At 34.5% G+C, this 19,694-nt stretch overlaps 2 protein-coding genes across 2 annotated transcripts; one reads left to right on the forward strand and one right to left on the reverse strand.

Annotated features, from left to right (window-relative positions):
* The first annotated feature begins 11,842 nt into the window (after window positions 1-11,842).
* Window positions 11,843-13,207, forward strand: LOC120277556 (aspartic proteinase CDR1-like). Its single transcript, XM_039284417.1, has 2 exons — window positions 11,843-12,117; window positions 12,238-13,207. Exons 1-2 carry the CDS (start codon window positions 11,843-11,845, stop codon window positions 12,998-13,000), a joined length of 1,038 nt encoding a protein of 345 aa, XP_039140351.1. The 3' UTR covers window positions 13,001-13,207.
* Window positions 13,208-18,219: 5,012 nt separating this feature from the next.
* Window positions 18,220-19,597, reverse strand: LOC120277557 (aspartic proteinase nepenthesin-2-like). Its single transcript, XM_039284418.1, has 2 exons — window positions 19,420-19,597; window positions 18,220-19,334 (listed from the first exon to the last, which is right to left on the reverse strand). Exons 1-2 carry the CDS (start codon window positions 19,595-19,597, stop codon window positions 18,220-18,222), a joined length of 1,293 nt encoding a protein of 430 aa, XP_039140352.1.
* Between the last annotated feature and the right edge of the window lie 97 nt (window positions 19,598-19,694).

Here is a 19,694-nt window from a genome sequence, read left to right on the forward strand (position 1 = left end):
TCCTCACATACAACAAAATATTAGATGATGAAATCACATCCATTAATGAAGATAAGCAACAGCTTATCTTTATTAAATGTAAGACTTAGCATGAAAAGCTATCTGTCTTTATTATAATTTTCATATTAAGCTTTATAGTTTCTTTCAACAATAATTTTCTACAGGAGCTTGATGAATATATCAGATAAGAAAATGACATTCATGTAGACTGAGATTAATTGTTTATGGACAGGGCCTTCAATGGAAAGCCACTAGATATTATGATATTATGTTATTGTTTGCATCCGTTTATCTGAATGTGTGGACTTGGTTTCTAGTATATTAATATAACCTTTGTTCTCAACTACTTCACAACAAATGTCGCTGATGATAAAAGTAAGAATTGTACCACATCAACAAATTGTTAAATCAAGATAGTAAGATCTTGATGCACAATAAAAAGGAATTGGAAATGACACATAACTAACTTACATGAGAGAAATGCAAAGGAACACTTACCATGAGATATGCAACAAAGCATGCACTTTACACTACCAGCAAGTCGTGCACAATGTAGTCCTGTAAACGAAGAAAAATATTATCACTGGAGAAATGTAAGGGCCAAATTATGTACTTGTATATCAATATGCTCATCATAGTTCAGAAGTGAGTGCCCAGGCACAAGGTTTTGAATTGAGATAGAATGAAAATTAACCATAACAAAGAAAACAGGAAGATGGATTTTTCAAAATAGCAGAAATCATCAAGCAACTGATCGTTGCAGTCATGCTGCCTGATAGTAATGATTGTAAAAGTGATAAGCATTAAGGGACTTGTGAGAATGAAGTAGAAGAAACTCAAAGAGATCATGCTCATGAAAGGAGATTACTGATTTTAATGACAACTACATCCAAAACATGTTTATTACATCATAACAATTGCCAAATGCTTAACTAGCAAACATCGCAAAGTTAAGTTTGCATTAATAAAATACAGACAAGATTTTCACATACAAATGAATGAGTTTTTTCATTAATTTTTATAAAGAATGCTATGATGACATGGCATACGTGAAATTATGCAGAAGAAATGCTGGATAGCCAGATTAACAATATGCAAGCATTCAATTCTACCTATTCAATTGCGCAGAAAACACTCTACTAGCTAATTTCTTAAAGCCCTAGGATCCAAGCCCAAAATTCATAATCATCTAAATTTATTCGTGTCTCCAACTCAACTCAATTTCATTACAACAGTCATTGTCATCGAATGGACTAGAACAATATATGCATGATCAATATCCACTGTCATTGAAAATAAGATACTATGAAGAGAATAACTAGCACATGAAATGGGAAATCTGACATCAGTAATTATTTGCATATTTACATTTAAATACTCCCAATAAATGGGAAATCTGACATCAGTAACAATGCACCAAAAAAAACATAGTCGATAAATTTGTCCATAACTCACTAAATTGGTTTTAAGAAATTAATTCACGTAGTTTTTAATCTACAAATAGATATCTCAAATGCACATCTAGAGTATCTCAGACAGAGTGGTTGCTGTAAGGGTCGGATTTCTTGGGCTGATTTTGGTTCCAGGTACTGAAGGCTGGCTCGGCGCCTTGGTGGTGTGACGAGCGCCGCGCGGTGATCGTTGGTGCGATCGGGAAGGCCGTGACAGTTGCCATAGTGAAAGAACATGATCTCTGTTTGTTTTAAAAAAGCATAGAATGCTTGTTTTTCAAAAATTATAATGCCAACTGCTTAGAAGGAATGAGGAGACCATCATGAAAGCACAGTTAGTATGATTAACATAGATTACAGGGTGAGGAATGTTAGAAGAGAGAAGAATGAAAGAAGAGAAGAAAAGAGATGGATCAATGCTCATCTATTACCCAACAAGTGTGATCATGGGGCTTCATATAGAAGCCAAATATACATGTATACATATGTATATACATACATATATCTAATATACATACACACATCTAGCACCCCCCCTCAAACTCAAGGTGGATCATGTGTCTTGAGTTTGGACAACATAAAGAGATGCTGATCACGTGTCTGGGCTTTGGTGAAAAAATCAGCCACCTGAACCTCGGTAGGAAGATAATGGAGGGACACAGTATGAGCACGGACATGACAACGGGTGAAGTGGGCATCCACACCAATGTGTTTGGTCAGCTCATGCTTTACCGGATCAGTAGCAATTTGAAGGGCTCCCGTACTGTCGCAATGAATAGGAATAGGAGAATGGATCGGTACACCAAAATCCTGTAGAATCGAGCGAATCCAAAGCACCTCCTGTACTGTAGAAGCCAAAGCACGAACCTCGACCTCGACCTTTGGACTTGGCAACAGTTTCTTGTTTCTTAGTCTTCAAATAACAAGTGAAGACCCAAGAAAGATCACGATAGCTGATGTGAGACCCGATCATCGGGAGGGCGGCCCAAGTAGCATCAGAATAGGCCTATAGCTGAAGAGTGGACTGGTGTGAGTAGAACAAACCTCGCGAGGCAGTGCCACGAAGATATCGCAGTACTCGAAGAAGATGTCCATAATGAACAGAGGTGGGAGCCGCAACAAAGCCGGACCCGAGAATGTGCACGGCATGAGAAATGTCGGGGACGTGTATGACAGAGATATACCAAGCTACCCACAAGATGTCGATAGCGAGTAGGATCCGTGAGGGAGTCCCATCGGAAGCACGAAAGCGCAAATGTAACTCCATCGGTGTAGCGGCAGTACGAGTATCTGTCAAGCCAGAGCGAGCAAGAAGATCAAGAGTGTAACGCTGCTGAGATAGTCGATAGCCATCAGGATGAGACGTGATCTCGATACCCAGAAAATAACGAAGCGGACCGAGATCAGTCATCAAGAAGGTCTCACGCGGTTTACGCTTCACAAAAGTAATATGAGCGGAATCATCACCGATGAGAATCATATCATCCACGTCATGAAGAAGAATGGTCCGGCCACGAGGTGAAGAATGAATAAAGACTGTCGGATCATGGATGCTCGGAGTAAATCCAGCAGCCTCAACCACTATGCTAAACCTCTCAAACCAGGCACGAGGAGCCTGTTTGAGACCATAGAAGCCTGGGCGAGGCGGCAAAGCAGATCTCGAGGCACACGAAGGCTAGGGAGGAGGAGTCGTGTAAACCTCCTCGCCGGGGTCCCCATGAAGAAAGGCGTTCTTCACATCAAGCTGATGAAGAACCCACTGACGAACAGCGGCAACATCAACTAATGTACGAACAATGTGCATGTGGGCCACGGGGGCAAAAGTCTCCTCATAGTCACGACCATACTCCTACTGAAAACCGCGAGCAACAAGCCCAGCGCTTTTATAGCGCTCGAGAGATCCATCGAGCGGGTCTTCACCCGATAGATCCAGATGACAGTAATGGGAATGGCATGGGCGGGAGAGGACAATATCCCATGTATGAGTCCGAGACAAGGCATCAAGCTCCTCGGCCCATGGCGATCCAGCGACTCGAGCGATCGAACCGCTTCACCGTAGGTACACGCTCAATGACATCTGAGATACTAGTGCTAGAAGAAGCATAACGAACAGGGGGATGTAAAGTGGAGAGATCTCGTAAAGAATAAGGAGGAGAGGATACCTCAGGAGCTGGATCGATAGTGGGAGAGGCGTCACAGAAGACCGGCACTGGTGGAGTCACAGTGGGATCTCGACGATGGTAAAATAAACAAACTGGCGGGTGACTAGGAGGGAGAGAAGGACAAGAGGTAGACACGGCAGGAGACTCAACAGATAGTGGAGAAGGAGGATCTAGAGAAGAGTGACTAAGAAGCTATGGGGAAGCGACGAGAGGAGGAGCGGAAGACATATGGGACGTATCTGCAGGAGAAAAAGGAGGAAAAAGAAAAGAGAGAGGAACCGAAGAAGAATGAGACTCAGTAGAAGAAGGAGAGGTATAAAAGGGGGTGACTTCATCAAACGTGATATCTCGAGAGATACGAATACGACGGGTAACAGGGTCATAGCAACGATAACCTTTATGCTCAAGACTATATCCCAGAAAAACACAAGAGACGGACTGGGCGGTGAGCTTGGTCCGCTCCTGAGGTGAGAGCAAAACAAAACAACGACAACCAAAAATACGAAGATGATCGTAGCGAGGATGTGTTCCATGAAGACACTCCCCCGGGCTGCGATCATGAAGATGAGAGGAAGGTTGAAGTTTAATTAGATAAACAGCCGTACTAACAGCATCATCCCAAAAGTGAGGAGGGAGAAAAGCACCAAGAAGAAGAGCACAGGCCGTTTCTAAGATATGACGATGCTTGCGTTCAGCTACCCCATTCTAAGGATGAGCCCCAGGACAAGATAATTGAGGTAAGGTGCCCTCAGAAGATAAAAGAGCACGAAAAGCCTGAGAAATATATTCACCACCCGAGTCAGATCGAAAGATCTTGACTGAGGCAGCAAAGTGGGTGTGAACCATGGCTATAAAAGATCGATAAATAGACAATAACTGACTACAATTATGCATAAAGTAGATCCAAGTAAAGCGAGTGTAGTCATCCATAAAAATAACATAATAGCGGTTACCTCCTTTAGAAACAAAAGGAGCAGAACCCCAAACATCAGAATGAATAAGTTCAAAAGGTGCAGTAGTCTGAGATACACTCATAGGATAAGGACGTTGGAGTTGTTTACCAAGCTTACAGCCAACACAGACAACATCATAGGAAGGAGAGACAACTCCTAAGACGCCAAGACGAACAAGAGATGACAGACGAGAGGGACACAAATGACCAAGACGATGATGCCACATATGATGAGATAAAACAGTAGCATGACAGTGATGAATAGACTTAGCTGAAGATGACAGATGAAGAGTATCCAACACAAAGACTCCATCATGGCGGCGGCCAGCTCCAATCACCGTCCCATTGTGATCCTGCACACGACATGAGGTACGGTCAAAAATAACCTAACAACCATAATCAGTAAGCTGACTAACAGACATGAGGTTCATGGATAAACGAGGGACATGAAAGACAGAGGGAATAGAAAAGAAAGTAGAAGAAAAATGGCCAGTAGATGAAATAGGGAGGAGGGTCTTTTGCTTACATCAGTGTCTTTTGCTTTTTGAATGGAATGAGTCAGTTCAATTGTCTTCATGTGCTTGGAGAAGACACAAAAGGCTTTATTCTTGGGGAAAGGATGGAAAAAGAGGTGGAGGCTGGGTGACAAGATAGCGATCAACAGTCTCCGGCGAGTGATGGCGGCCGGTCGGCGAGCGGCACGGGCAGGTGGGCACTAGTGCGCGCTGGGCCGCGGCGGCGGCTGGATGTGATCGGGAGGGCCGGGCCGGGCGCTGGTGTCTGGCTGGGCGGGTGTTGAGGCGGGCGTGCTAGCGCAGGCAGGTGCCGATGTGATCGGGAGGCGGGGCCGGGCGCGGTGTCTTGGGCGGGCACGCAGGCGTGGCTCGGTGCCGGTCGTCGGTGCGCGGGTGGGGTTAATTGTTGTGCGCAGAATTTTATTTTATTTTATTTTTTATTTATTTATTTATTTTTATCAATGTATGAATGAGGAAATGAAAAGAGGAATAAGAGAAGGGCCGGAGAGATGGCCGGAGGAAGGTACCTAGTCTGATACCATGTTAGAAGAGAGAAGAATGAAAGAAGAGAAGAAAAGAGATGGATCAATGCTCATCTATTACCCAACAAGTGTGATCATGGGGCTTCATATAGAAGCCAAATATACAGGTATACACATGTATATATATACATACATATATCTAATATACATACACACATCTAACAAGGAACACATTCGGCAAGTAATTTGTAAAGTGAAAAGAATGAACTGAAATATTCATGACCAATACAATAATAGCACAGTGAGGGCAATGAGGAAGTAAGACTCCATCAGACCTTTTAAGGATGTTTGTAGCTAACAAAATGATTTATAACTCACCCAGCAGCTCAATGCCATCTATCTGTAATTAATGTTAGAGATATTAGAGCTACTTGTTTTATTCTTGAAATTGATGAGTGAATGGCATAGATGTGATACTATTAAAACAGCTGAACTTCTGTAAGAGCGTTTTATTGTAGAGATATTATAAAAGATGACTAATAATTTTAAAATAATAAAATATCTCTTAAAGTAAGAATTTAGATGGCACTGCATTCATCTTCATTAAAACTCACATAGAAACTTGTGATAATTGTCACAGGAAGTAAATATAAGAGCAATTAACTTGACCAAATAATACCGTGAAGGAAATCACTTGTTACGAATCAAGCTTGCACCATGTTAGTTGCTTCTTTAAACAAAATATAAGAGGTTTTATCACTCTCTAGGAAGTGGTAAACAGTAAAAAAAACACATGATCAATCCTCGTCCTGAACCTAAACCACCATCATCTTCTTTGTTAAAATTTTCTATAGTTCAGGCAACACATCCACATGTGAAAGGCGAGTGGAATAGTTTTTAATTTAATGCCAATTATTTCTTGAAATATATAAAAGTGTAATTTATCCATTTTTATCAATGCAAGATCGACAGAGCTTTAAAATAAAAGTGTGGTTTATAGTTCAGGTAACAAAATAAAAGAATGATTTATAAAAAAAATTATTTTTTAAAATAAAATTCAAAATAATCAGATACTAAAGAACCCATTAAATTTTTGTCATCTCCATAAGCATAATTAAATAAGCATCTTCTATTATTAGTGCAAGATCGATAGAGCTTTAATCTCACAACAGTGGTCTCTACATATGGAATTCATAAAAGTTCATGAATTTGTACTATTAAAGGTTGGGTTGAGTTCTAGATAACATTGTTTACAAGGCTTGCATTGAACCAAAGGAAGATCACTTTCAGTGTCAAAAGGTAACGTCACTGGATAAGGTGTACCATTAAGAGGAAACGCCATGCAACCTGTCCAACTTCTAGGCATTGGTCCAATAAATGCCTTTCTCAAATCCTCATCATCTGCATGAAAATTTATACAATACATGTTTATTTTGATTATGTATCTCTATATATATATATATATATATATATGTCTAAGTTTATGTTGTCTAACATGCATGAAAGTAAGGTAATAACTGCTGAGTAATAGGTATCCTAAAACTTATATTTTTGTCAAAAAGTTCTTCGGCTCTGGTAAAAACAAAAGCTTAGTAGATTCACAAACTCAATGGTTATCACGGCCATGTTTTGATAAATAGATGGTCTAAGAAAAAAAATATAAATCCTACTTAATACGAGTTTCAAATGCGATTAAAAATACAAAAATAAAAACAAGGGTGTGCAAACTACTCTTGAGTTATGATAAATGAATTTGCCAACTTATTCTCACATCACAAACATGTGAACTGAGCAACAATGTGAAGTCCTGTAGTTGTGATGTGAGAATATATACTAATGTGAAGTCATGTTTAATAGATACATAAAACAACTCAGAAACTACTGAAAACAACCAATAATGTATTTGTCTTTGTATTTAGTTTTATATTTGCATAAATCACACTAACCCTTGATAACATATAGTACTTCTGGCATCTCCAAATTTCTTGCGGCAATTAATCCAAGCATGATGATGAGAGAAAAGATCAAAATCGTTACACACTTCACAATACTGAAACTACTTGCCATTGTTATTTTATTGTAGATCTATACATAATATATAAAGAAGTCATATATATATATATATATATGACAGTACAGAAGAATATAACTCAAACTAGGAGATATAAATTTGTTTGGTTTTAAAAATTTTAAATAACTTATCAAAATTTAAATTAAAAGTTATAGGCTTTATCCAAAAAAATAATAACAAGAATTAAATTAAAAAATAATTCATAGTTTGAGTTCAGATAAAATTAATTGTCATCATAGTTTTAAAAATTAAAACAAAGGAAACTAACAGAGCCGGTCCATTAAACGTGCCCTCCTAGTCCTTGACCCTATTCATTTTTTATTCCATATTTTCTTTGATTCTATCTAGAGTTTATAAGTACTGATTTTCCATGATTTGTGGATGCCTCTTAGCTCTCATCATAGATTAGAATTTTGTTTTATTTATTTATTATTTATTTTGGTTGTTTATGAACAAGTTACAAACTTTAACAATATATATAGTTGTTAGAGAGAGCAGCTTTCGCAAGAAAAGAGTTATCACTCAATTATATAGATTAAATTAGTGGTTCACAAAATTTAAATATTAACAAAAAGATTTTATCGTTCTATTTTATCAATTAATTAAATTAATTATGAATTATATTCAATATTTATAGTAAAAGATTCTCACAAACTTGTAACAGTAACAAAATAGTAGATGATAAAATCAAATTGGGATATCCGTTGATAAGGATGTTTTATTTGTTTTATCCTTGAGGGCCAAATATGATTTTTTACAACCAGTTATGTTTCATATAAATCCAAATTTTTAAACAACGATATAACTTTGACCTGTTCACCCTTAATATAGATGTGGTTTATCCATTTTTCAAAAACTTTGACCTGTTCAAATATATATGTACATATATGGTGTGTGTAGCGTGTACCACCTCAGTGATTTTTTCTTTTAACTCATGCAAAAATTTGAACTCAATAAGTAGAATTACGAAAGTTTTTCCTGAATATCAGAATTTACTTTTTTATAAGTAGTGAAGAGTGTTTTTATTTGTTAAGAACATATTTGTAATTCTTAAAATAGTCAAATATCTTGTGAATAGATGCAAGTGTAAACAAGATAAAAACACTAATTTATTCCAATAAAAATCAGTACGATAAGAAAAACAAAAAAATAGCAAAATAAACAGACAAACTAATGCAAATCTTTAAATAATACTATGTTCACTTACATTAAGAGAAAAAAAAAACTTATAATAATTTTTTTTAAAAAAAAAAGTAACTATATAAAACATGATTTCTTGAATGGTATGATGAGGAGAAAAAAGAGCACTTAACATATATATATATATATATCTACATGAAAAACCAAGTATGTGAGATCAAATTTTAGCTATCACATGATTTTAAACAGATTTAAAATAATTATATAAAAAGATAAATAGCCTAATTTATAGATAAGTTAAATAATTATATTAAATTATTTAATTTCACAAGATAATTTGAAACACAAGCCTAAAATTTTTTTTTTAATTAATTCGAAGGTAAATATGGGGGAGAAAGAAATGAAGATCCTAAAATTCCATATTTTAATAAATAATCATTCAATCATCTAGATCATAGCCAATGTTATGGGATGCTTAAGCATTTCTTCCTAAAATAGTTTCCTTGGATTCAACGCTACAACACCAAGATAGATACATCTTTTAGATCAATATTCTCATAAAACACTTGGTAATGATAAATTATGCAAACTTATGGTAAAAACCAGACAGATGTGTAACATGTGTTGACCATTTAAAAACAAAGTACCCAAATTATAAACAGAGCACTAGAAACAGTAGGTATAATATTATAGATCAAAGAGTATACTCTCAAGCATCATAATGAGAAGATGGTGGTAGGTGATTTGGGGAAAGCTCATAAAGATTGTGCCCACTTAATGGTAACAACCTCCAAAACCATCATCATCAATAGCAAATGTATTTGATAGAGGTTTTACCACTCTTTTGAAGTCATCAGCAATGAAAAACTGCAGTGATGTCTAATTAGGAAACAAGTGAAAGCAATATTTATTCTAAGCACACAATGCCAACTTCTTCTTTGTTAAAATTTTCTTCAGTAGAAATGTGAAACATGGGTGAAATTTTCCCTCATACCAATTATTTCCTAAAATCAAAGTAATTAGATACCAAGGAATCCATAGCATTTTTGTCATCTTTGTAAATATGGCTTAATAAATATTTTCTATCATCACTGCAAGCATGGCCTAATAAGCATCACCATCCACCTTCACGAAATTTTTTTAATAAATATGAGTAAAATATGAATTGAGTTAGAAGAAATCTAAACCCTCAATGTTGCAAACCTGGTTTAGTCCCACATCGCCTAATTGAGGAGGAGTCCATGTGCATATATGTGAGGGGCAACCCCACCTTATCAGGCCGGTCTTTTGGGGTTGTGGGTCCCCCGCTGTGTGCAACACTCAACCTCATACATACTCATTGGGGGGGTCTGAAGGAAAAGGATAAAATAAATAAATAATACTAAGGAGGCATTTGATTAATGGCTGCTGAACAGATTGACACCCACTTCTCTGATAAAAGAGGCTGAAAAGTTTGAGTAAATATAGTGCATGTGTTAACGGGCTTAAGTAGGTGATGGCCTAACACCTCAGTTGTGTGATTTCAATCACTTCCCTTTCACTTCTGAGTAGTGGATATACATTAATTCATTTCCCATTGAAATCAAGACCTTTCGTCAGGATTTTACATATAGAGAATATACTTATTAGCAATTACAGTATCTTTTATACTGAAATATATTGCGAATTAAGATTACATATATGTAATAAGCATCAGTTACTAAATAGGCATGATCTGTTAGGACTAGTTTTTCACTTACACAGCAAGTTCTCTCACTGACATTCAGTACATCATCCATCTCCTAAATTGGCAGCTCTTATATATAACAACTTACAACAGAAAAGAATTTCATATCAGCAATCTTGGAAAATGGTGAGGAAACACTTCTACAAGCATATATAACACCGGTGTCTTGCAAGAATAAGCTAGTCAGTATGCTATATTAATTATAAATCAAATTTTTTGTTTGATATGAACAACGATGTTCAACTCACTAATCACTAGACATTCTATACCTATGTCATGCTTGTTTATAGCTAAATATCAAGCTTCGCAGAAGCTTCACTTCAATGGTCTCCCTCCCACCTTGTTATTTAGGTACTAGTAGAAATCCTTAGATACAAACCTCCTTGTTGAATGAATGGAGTTCTACTATTAATATACTATGTCTCATCTTTGTCATTTCTTTAAAGTGGCATGTTGTCAGACAGGCAAATTTAAAGGTACCAGTTGTTGTCCTCATGGAACCATTTCTTGATCCAAAAGAACTAATCATATGTTTTGGGATAATATTTATGACACAGAGTAAGAGGATATATGTCAGTAGTGTGTATATGGGTATAATATATCCTATCAATGTGGGGCAACTAAGTCATCATCTCAGACCTTCATACAATGAATATTACACAAATCAAATTAATTAATATTAGACTTTGAGTTTAGATAAAATTAAACGTTTTAAACTAAGTGAAACTAATGGGGGCAAAGAGGATATGTTTGAGGTCCACTCATTATCTAGATAACGATCTAAGATAGCTAAGGTTTATGAGTGATAATTTTCAGTAATTCGTGACTGATTAGTGGTTCACAAAATAGCCATTTTAATGCAGAAAGCAAATGTTTCTTTTGTGTGATATAAGAATTAGGTTGTGAATCATTTTTCCATGACTTTCTGGTAGGTTGCACATGTCTTTTGTGCTTTGATCCTGTTAAAAGTTTTATAAGTAAGCAATATAGGAACACAATATGATATTTTTCTTCTTACCTAGTGGGCCCTATATGGGCTCTATATGGGCTTAGGGGTCTTACACCAAAAAGTCTCAAGACTTAGTGGCTCAACCTTTATACCTATATATAAACTCATTACACTTCTATTACACAACCGATGTGGTACTATATTTCCAACACCAACCATTAGTTTTTCTGAAACATGGCAGCATTAATAACCATTGCATAAGTGGCAGTGATAATCACTATTTTTGGAGGAACCATGGAGATCATCACACCCAAAAATCTGAGCTTCCAGATGGCTATTGTTGAGAAACCGTCTCAAACTCTGTCTTACGATCCACACTCTTAACATTTCCTTAATGGCTTTTCATGCAGGCCAAGAGCAATTGAAGAATGGATTCAGTGGACAAGTGGAATATACTAACACTACTTATACAGTATCTATGACCATTGGTATACCTGAGACTCCTGTTAGTTTATCTATTGACACAGGGAGTGATGTTACATGGCTGCAATGCAAGCCATGTACAGATTGCTTTAAAAAAAGCAATCCACCCTTTGATCCTGAAACATCAGGCACTTTTAAATATACTACGTGTGAAAACGAGAACTGCAATATCTTTGCTAATGCATTGTCTCCTGCTTGTGATGATAATCGAAGATGCCAATTTTTTACTAAATATGGGGATGAATCAGAAGTTAAGAGCAACATGGCATCTGATTATTTTCAGTAAGAGGGGACAAATGGTATTAGGAAAGCATTTGACCATCGTCTTTATTTTGGATGTGCGTTCTTCGCCAGGGGAAATTTTTTTGCGGCAGAAGACGGAATTATGGGATTAGGACAGGGACCATTCTCAATAATTTCTCAACTTAACATCTCCAAATTTTCTCACTGCTTACAACTCCCTCTTACAGGCAAAACATCTTATATATTGTTTGGAGATGCAGCTAGGCTTGTTGGTCGAGCAGCCCCTTTGATCCAAAATAAGATATTTCGTTCACAATACGTTGTGAACTTTCACAGCATGATTGTGATCGACAATGAAAGGGAGATTACGTTAAATGTACCATCCAATATATTTGAAATGGATAAAAATGGCAGGGGGGGATTGATTCTTGATTTTGGCACCACCCTCATGAGGATTTCTGAAGTGACTTTTAATAAGCTTTGTATAGCTATTAAAAGCATAGTCCCTAATGCTAATAATACTGCTATGCTTGTTCAGGAGAAGGGAGTACCGCTTTACTGTTTTAAAGCTTCATTTAAAGACTTGAAGAGTATTGGTTTGATTTTCAGACATGATTCTATTGATATCCCACTCATCAAAAGGCAGCTATTTTTTCGATACTATCGTATGGTTGGTCAACAAAGCACTGAATTCAAATGCCTCACCGTTTCAGTGTCGCCCAATGATCTAAGAGAGAGCATTTTTGGAGCATATGCCCAAGCTAACTATAACATTGGTTATGACCTTGACAACTTTATAGTCACATTCGACGAAATGAAATGTTAGGAGAAGGTATGTCTCTCTTTATTTCTCTCATATGTTATCATTGTTATGCCTTATTTCTGTCTCTTATGCTATTTTCTTTTCAATATCGGTGGGTTAATAGTAGGACATTGCTAGTTTCTGCAGATATCTGTCGACACCACCCTCTCGGTCTCCTTGGAGATGGAAAGGCTTTTTAAGTGGATCCAAATAGACTGCAGATGCATCTTTTGTCAGAAGTTGTTTATCTTTTGTGATTGTTCTAGTCCCCTTGATTTTATACTCAACAGATATCATGTTAGTTTAATGTTCACTTATATTAAACATTTTATTTTAGAACTTATAATTATATGTCCCAAGCTTTAAAACTATGATATTCTTGTAGAAAAAGCTTATTTTCTTACTCCCAATTAAAGTATGTTATACTTTATATTAATATCCTCATATATAAGTTCATAGACTTGAATGATATAAAGTAACTCTTTATTAAAATGGTTCAAAAGAGTTATTAACTGAAAAGGTAGAATCTTGGCCATTTTAATTCCACCGCTCTCTTCTAACAAGTTCTGTTTAAGTTCAAATATTTTCTTTTCTTTTGATATAAATATATATCTCCAAAGGGCTTGTTAAAAATCCTTTGTTTAACAAGCACTGTGGATGTAAAACCTTATATATATATATATATGTTTTAAAAAGTTATTATAATTTTTTTTTCATTTTAATCCAAAGTTAACTCAAGATGCAACAGGTGCCAAACCCAGCTAGCTTCCAAATAACAGCTTATTTTTATTAAATGTGACACTTATAGTGCATTAAAAGCTTATTTATCTTAATTATAATTTTCATATTAAGCTTCATAATTTCTTTCAACAACAATTTTCTACAGGAGCAGCTGATGAATATATCAGATAAGAAAAGGCCATTCAATTCATATAGACTGAGATTAATTTTTTATTGACAGGGCCTTCAATGGAAAGTCACTAGATATTATGTTAATGTTTGAATAAATGGGCACGCATCAGTTAATCTGAATACATGGACTTGGTTTCTAGTATTCTAATATAACCTTTGTTCTCAACTAGTTTGCAGCAAATGTCACTGATGATAAAAGTAAGAATTGTCCCACTCCAACTAATTGTTAGAACAAGATAGTAAGATCTTGATGCACAATAAAAAGGAATTTTGGAAATGACTCATAAATAACTTATATTAGATAAATGCAAGGGATAAAATGTGGTTTATCCATCTTTATGAGAAAATAAAATAAATAAATAAATAAATGCAAGGGAACACTTACCATGAGATATACAACAAAGCATGCACTTTACAGTACCAGCAAGTTGTGCACAATTCAGTCCTGTAAAAGAAGAAAAATATTATCACTTGCGAAATATAAGGGGCAAATTACAACCTTGTATATTAATATGCTCATCATAGAGCAAGCTTTTGAATCGAGATAGAATGAAAATTAAGCATAACAAAGAAAACGGGAAGATGAGTTTTTCAGAATAGAAGAAATAATCAGGTGACCGAAGTTGCAGTCATGCTGCCTGATAGTAATGATTGTGATAAGCAATGAGCATTAAGGTCCTCATGAGAATGAAGTAGAAGAGACTCAAAGTGATCATGCTCTTGAAAGGAAATCACTGATTTTAATGACAGCTACATCCAAAACATGTTTAATACATCATGACAATTGCCAAATGTTTAACTAGCAAACATCGCAAAGTTAAGTTTGCATTAATAAAATACAGATAAGATTTTCATATACAAGTGAATGAGTATCTCCATTAATTTATATGAAAAACGCTATGATGACATGGCATATGTGAAATCATGGAAAGACAGAGATCATCAAAAGAAATCAGGGAATCATAAAAATAAATAAAAGGCAAGCAAATGTCAGAACTAATATAAAATAAGAACAAAAATATTCAAAACCATCAAAATTCTTCTATATTGATGCTTAATTTACTCTATAAACTGAGAAGAAAGCCTTGGAATCCATCACATCTTCTGCAAAATATATAGCCTGGTTACAATCCAAATCAAGCCAACATCGACGAGAAAACTACATCCTAGAAGTCATTCAATATCGTATGGAAAGAATTGAAGGAAGATCGAAATTAGGGTTTTCTACATCTTCCGATCTATGATAAAGAATTAACAACAGATGATCGGAGGCAAAAGGATGGCAAGGTAGCGAAGCCATTACAATGGAAAAAAGAAGATAGAGTTGGGAGAACTTCACTTGTGATTCGAGCTCCGTCTCTGTGATATCCTCCATTGCTCTTCTTCGCAGCTCATCGAGGTCGAGAGAGTGAGAGAGTGAGAGAGAGGAAGCGGGAAGACGAGGGCGTCATACGGCGGGGAAAGCGTGGATACGAAAGACAAGTGGAATCAATTTGGGCCGTCCATAGAATTATATTGGGCGGTGAGATGTTATCCAACAGCTGTCATTTCATCATCAATCTGAGCCGTTGATAGTTAACTTTTGTGTGTGTGTATGTGTTTTTTTTTTTTTTGGACAAGGTCGACAAGTGACAAAGCATTACGGTGGCTTGAATGACCTCCTGAGAATAATCCCCCGCCATATAACCCTGGAGGGAAGAACGAGAGATAATCCTCACACGTAACTCCCACGGGTGACACTAAATATGAATTATAGTTCGAGAGATTCGAACTCGAGACTTCACTTACAACCATGGGTAATTACCATTGGACTAGCCCAAGGTTCCTTGATCGTTAACTTTCTTGAGAAGCAAGAGAGGGAGAGAGAAGACGGATGTTTTTGAATTGCGGGCATTAAAAAAGCGAAGAAAAATCAATTTGGACCATTATAATGATGGTTAAATATTAACCTCTCCGTTCCTAAATGTATGTCCTCTCCATTCCTAAATATATGTCGTTTAAAAATAACATTAAATTATCTAAATTTTAACATAAAAAAACAACTAAATTACTTAATTTCAATAATTTTTAAATACTATACAAATAGACTTAAATAATTTTTATTAATACATGTTTTAGTAATATAAATATAAGCAAAAATAAATAAATAAATTTAAGTCCATTTTTATGTTATGTCAATAAAAATTAACGAATTTAAAGGTCCGTTTGGTGGACATGATAAAAACAATAGAATATGATAGACTATTATATCCTGCTATTATCTTTTGTTTAGTGTGTATTTTGTCCCGTCATCGACATGATAATGAATCATATGGGGAATCAGTATGAAAACAAGTATGATATAATAAAAAAATAAATTTACTTTTTTTTGCCCTATTATTTAGCTTCTCTCCCTTATCTAGGGTTTTATTGTATTTCTTCTTTTAATATTTTAAACATTATATTTAAGACAAGAATCTTGTCAACAACTAGATAGAACACTAATTTCACTAAGTAGGATTTTACGCATTTAGAGTGGTTAAAAGATTTCTCCGTCCTGCTTGAGCAAATTATTTTTTATCTAAATCTCTTTTTTTTAATCATGTTTTATTTTTAGTTTCTCTAGTTTGATAAAAAAAAATTTCCAAATTGATTTTTATGTAATCTATTTATTTTTTCATTAATGAGTTTGTTACTTTAGTTTTATGTCATATTGATGACTTTGTGTATAATTTTCTCTAAGGAAATAAGTATTAACTATAGTTTTTTGCAAGTTGGTGATATTAATTGCAATCTATATATTTGTGGACATTATTAATAGGTTGTTTATTTTCTAAAAATTTAAAATACCGATAAGTAAATCATTAAGGAAAAAAAATTCAAAAAAAGTCTATTTAAATATATATATATATATATATATATATATATATATATATATATATATAACTATATTATAAAAGGATAATTTTATCTATTTACATATCATTAATATCATACCATGTCATTATTCGGTCCACTTCAGACATAAATAAGGACAACAATTTTAGAATAACAATTTAATGGTTATCCAGTCCTAATATCAAATCCGTCTATATTCTATCATGTTCACAACCGGCCCTAAAAGTTATGTATATAGTACGAAAGAGTTATAAACCTTTCTTTTTTTTTTTATTTTTAGATGACTTTTTGCCTTGGTTTTGAGCCATTGATGACTAGTTAATTTTATATATATATATATTTTAAATATTTTTTTTTTGTTACTAATGGTTTGCTTGGTTGATACAGTTATCTAATCATGAAATAATTTTAGTTAAATAATCTTACTAATTATAATTAAGTTGTATTTTTTCGCATTACCTGTATTTAGTCTTCATCCAATATTTAATTGATCCAAAATTTCTAGCTAAATTACAACTCAGATCTAATATCAATCTTGAAAAGGTTGTGATCTCATATACGCGTCTCATCTTTTCTTTTAACTTGTGTAAAGATTTCAACTGAGAGGTAATATTCATTTATTAGAAATATTACAATAGCAACACAGGAATAAGAAAGAGTTTTTCATGCATCATAATTTAATATTTTAGAAGCAATAAAAGATATATATGTGTGTGTTAAATTTTGTAGAGAAATTATAAAAGATAATTCATAATTTTTAAAATAGTCAAATTGAATATCTATAGAAGAGAAGTGAGAATTTAAATGGCACTTCATTCACTTGAATTTTATTAAAAAAAAAAAAATTACACATAAACTTGTGATAATAATTTACTTGCATTTTATCAAATTGAATAATAGACACTATTTATTTGGGATTCTTATATTATTTTTGTACTGTACATATATATTCAGGTTTCAGTATTGGTATTGTTTGGTACTGTTTATATTTATTAAAAAAAATACACTTGTCGCCTATTATTCCAAAAAAAAAAATTTGTGATAATAATTTAAGAAAGTAAATACATGGGCAGTTGATCACTTCTGTAGAATGATTTCCTCTTCATTAACGTAGCATCCATCACTGGTTCAACATCTGCATTTTAAGTTAGTCATATTTATCAATGTACACAGAGAAATAATATATATGTAAATATTATTGATGAATAAGTTATGGTGATAAAATTTTTATAAATCATATATATGATTCTAAACAGATTCAGAATAATTTTGTGAAAAGATGAGTGGCCCAATCCCTAATAAGTTAGTAAAGATATATAATTATTTTGAAATATTTCATTTCCTAAAATAATTTTTAACCATAAATATTGAAAAATAATTTTTCTTTAATTAATTTAAAAACAAATAATGAGAGAATGAAATAAAGATAACTAAGAACTGGAAGCATACCTTAATTAGCATTCCATATCTTGAAAGGTAATCAAACCAACATCAAAATCATAACCGATGTTACGAGAAGTTTGAGCATTTCTTCCTAGAATGGTTTCCTTGGATTTTGATTCCACAACACCAAGACAGATAACTCCTTTCGAATCAAAATTCTCATAAAACAATTGATTTCCGGTGAGAATAAGATCATGCAAACTTACAGTAAAAACCAGACTGATGTGTTGAACATCATCAAATGAAGCTTCAAAACAAAAGGCCGAAGGATCACTAGAAACAATAGGTCTAATGTTATAGTCCAAGAGTGTACTATGAAGCACCTTGCGAAGCTCTTGATAAGCCACCTGAGGAAGGTTTATAAAGGGTGTACCAATATCAAGATAAAAACCTCCAAAACCATCATTATCAAAGGCAAATGTATTTGATGGAATACCATCTAAAGTGATCTTCTTTTGATTGTCAAGTAAGGCTATACTGTGGAGTTTCAAATAATAGCGTGAAGGATATCTCCGGTTAAAAATCATGTGTGCACCTGGGCCTCTAGTTTGAGCTGCATCTCCAAACAAAATATAAGAGGTTTTACCACTGTTTGGAGATGGTAAACAGTGAGAAAAGGCCCCAATCTCCAATTGGGAAATAAGTGAAAAAGGTCCTTGTCCTAAACCTAAAACACCATCTGCTTCTCTGTTAAAACTTCCTATGGTTGAGTGAGCACATCCAAATGTTAAATGTGAATGGAATACTTTCTCGGTGTCAGTCATTTCTTGAAACTCAAAATAATCAGAAACTAAAGAACCCATAACATTTTTGTCAGCTCTATAAGCATGCCCAAATAAGCATCTTCTATCATCAGTACAGAATCGCATCACTCTATCAACTTCTTTCTTGTAGTAATTGTAAGCTTCAATCTTGCAGTACTGGTCTCCACACATGGTATTCATAAAAGTTGATGAATTTGCAGGATTATACATTGGGTTGTATTTTGGATAACATTGTTCACAAGGCTTGCATTGAACCCAAGTAAGATCACTTGTAGTGTCAAGAGATAGCGTCATTGGATAATGTTGTGTACTTATAAGAGCAAACACTTCTCCAGTAAGTACCTTCTTCAAATGCTCTCTATCTGCAAAAAAAAAAAATATGTAAAAAATATTTATTTTGATGATATATCTCTATATATATGAACATGTTTTTGTTGTTTTAATTACCTGCACCAATAACATGTGTGGAAGAGTTATGTAGATCAATATAAGGAGGGTGAGGCGGCAACTGATAAGTAATAGGAATGCTAAAACTAATATTCTTGGCGAAGACGAGTTCCTCAACTCCTCCTCCGGTAGGAAACAAGTCTGGTATAATTACAAATGCAATGGTTAACATGGCCATGTTTTAGCATACTGATGGTGTATGAAATATATATATATATATATACTGCCAATAACTATTAATGAGTTTCAAATGCAATATTGAAAATAAATAAAAC

This window comes from Dioscorea cayenensis, chromosome 15, assembly GCF_009730915.1.
Source record: "Dioscorea cayenensis subsp. rotundata cultivar TDr96_F1 chromosome 15, TDr96_F1_v2_PseudoChromosome.rev07_lg8_w22 25.fasta, whole genome shotgun sequence".
In the NCBI taxonomy this organism is placed as follows: Eukaryota; Viridiplantae; Streptophyta; class Magnoliopsida; order Dioscoreales; family Dioscoreaceae; genus Dioscorea; species Dioscorea cayenensis.

Bases quoted from the DNA above. Each gene is read 5' to 3' on its own strand.
- LOC120277556 (XM_039284417.1), top strand. From the start codon at position 11,843: ATGGCTTTTCATGCAGGCCAAGAGCAATTGAAGAATGGATTCAGTGGA. The intron at 12,118-12,237 runs GTCTCCTGCTTG...AAATGGTATTAG, and splicing joins AATATCTTTGCTAATGCATT to GAAAGCATTTGACCATCGTC.
- LOC120277557 (XM_039284418.1), bottom strand. From the start codon at position 19,597: ATGGCCATGTTAACCATTGCATTTGTAATTATACCAGACTTGTTTCCT. The intron at 19,335-19,419 runs GTAATTAAAACA...TTTTTTTTGCAG, and splicing joins CACACATGTTATTGGTGCAG to ATAGAGAGCATTTGAAGAAG.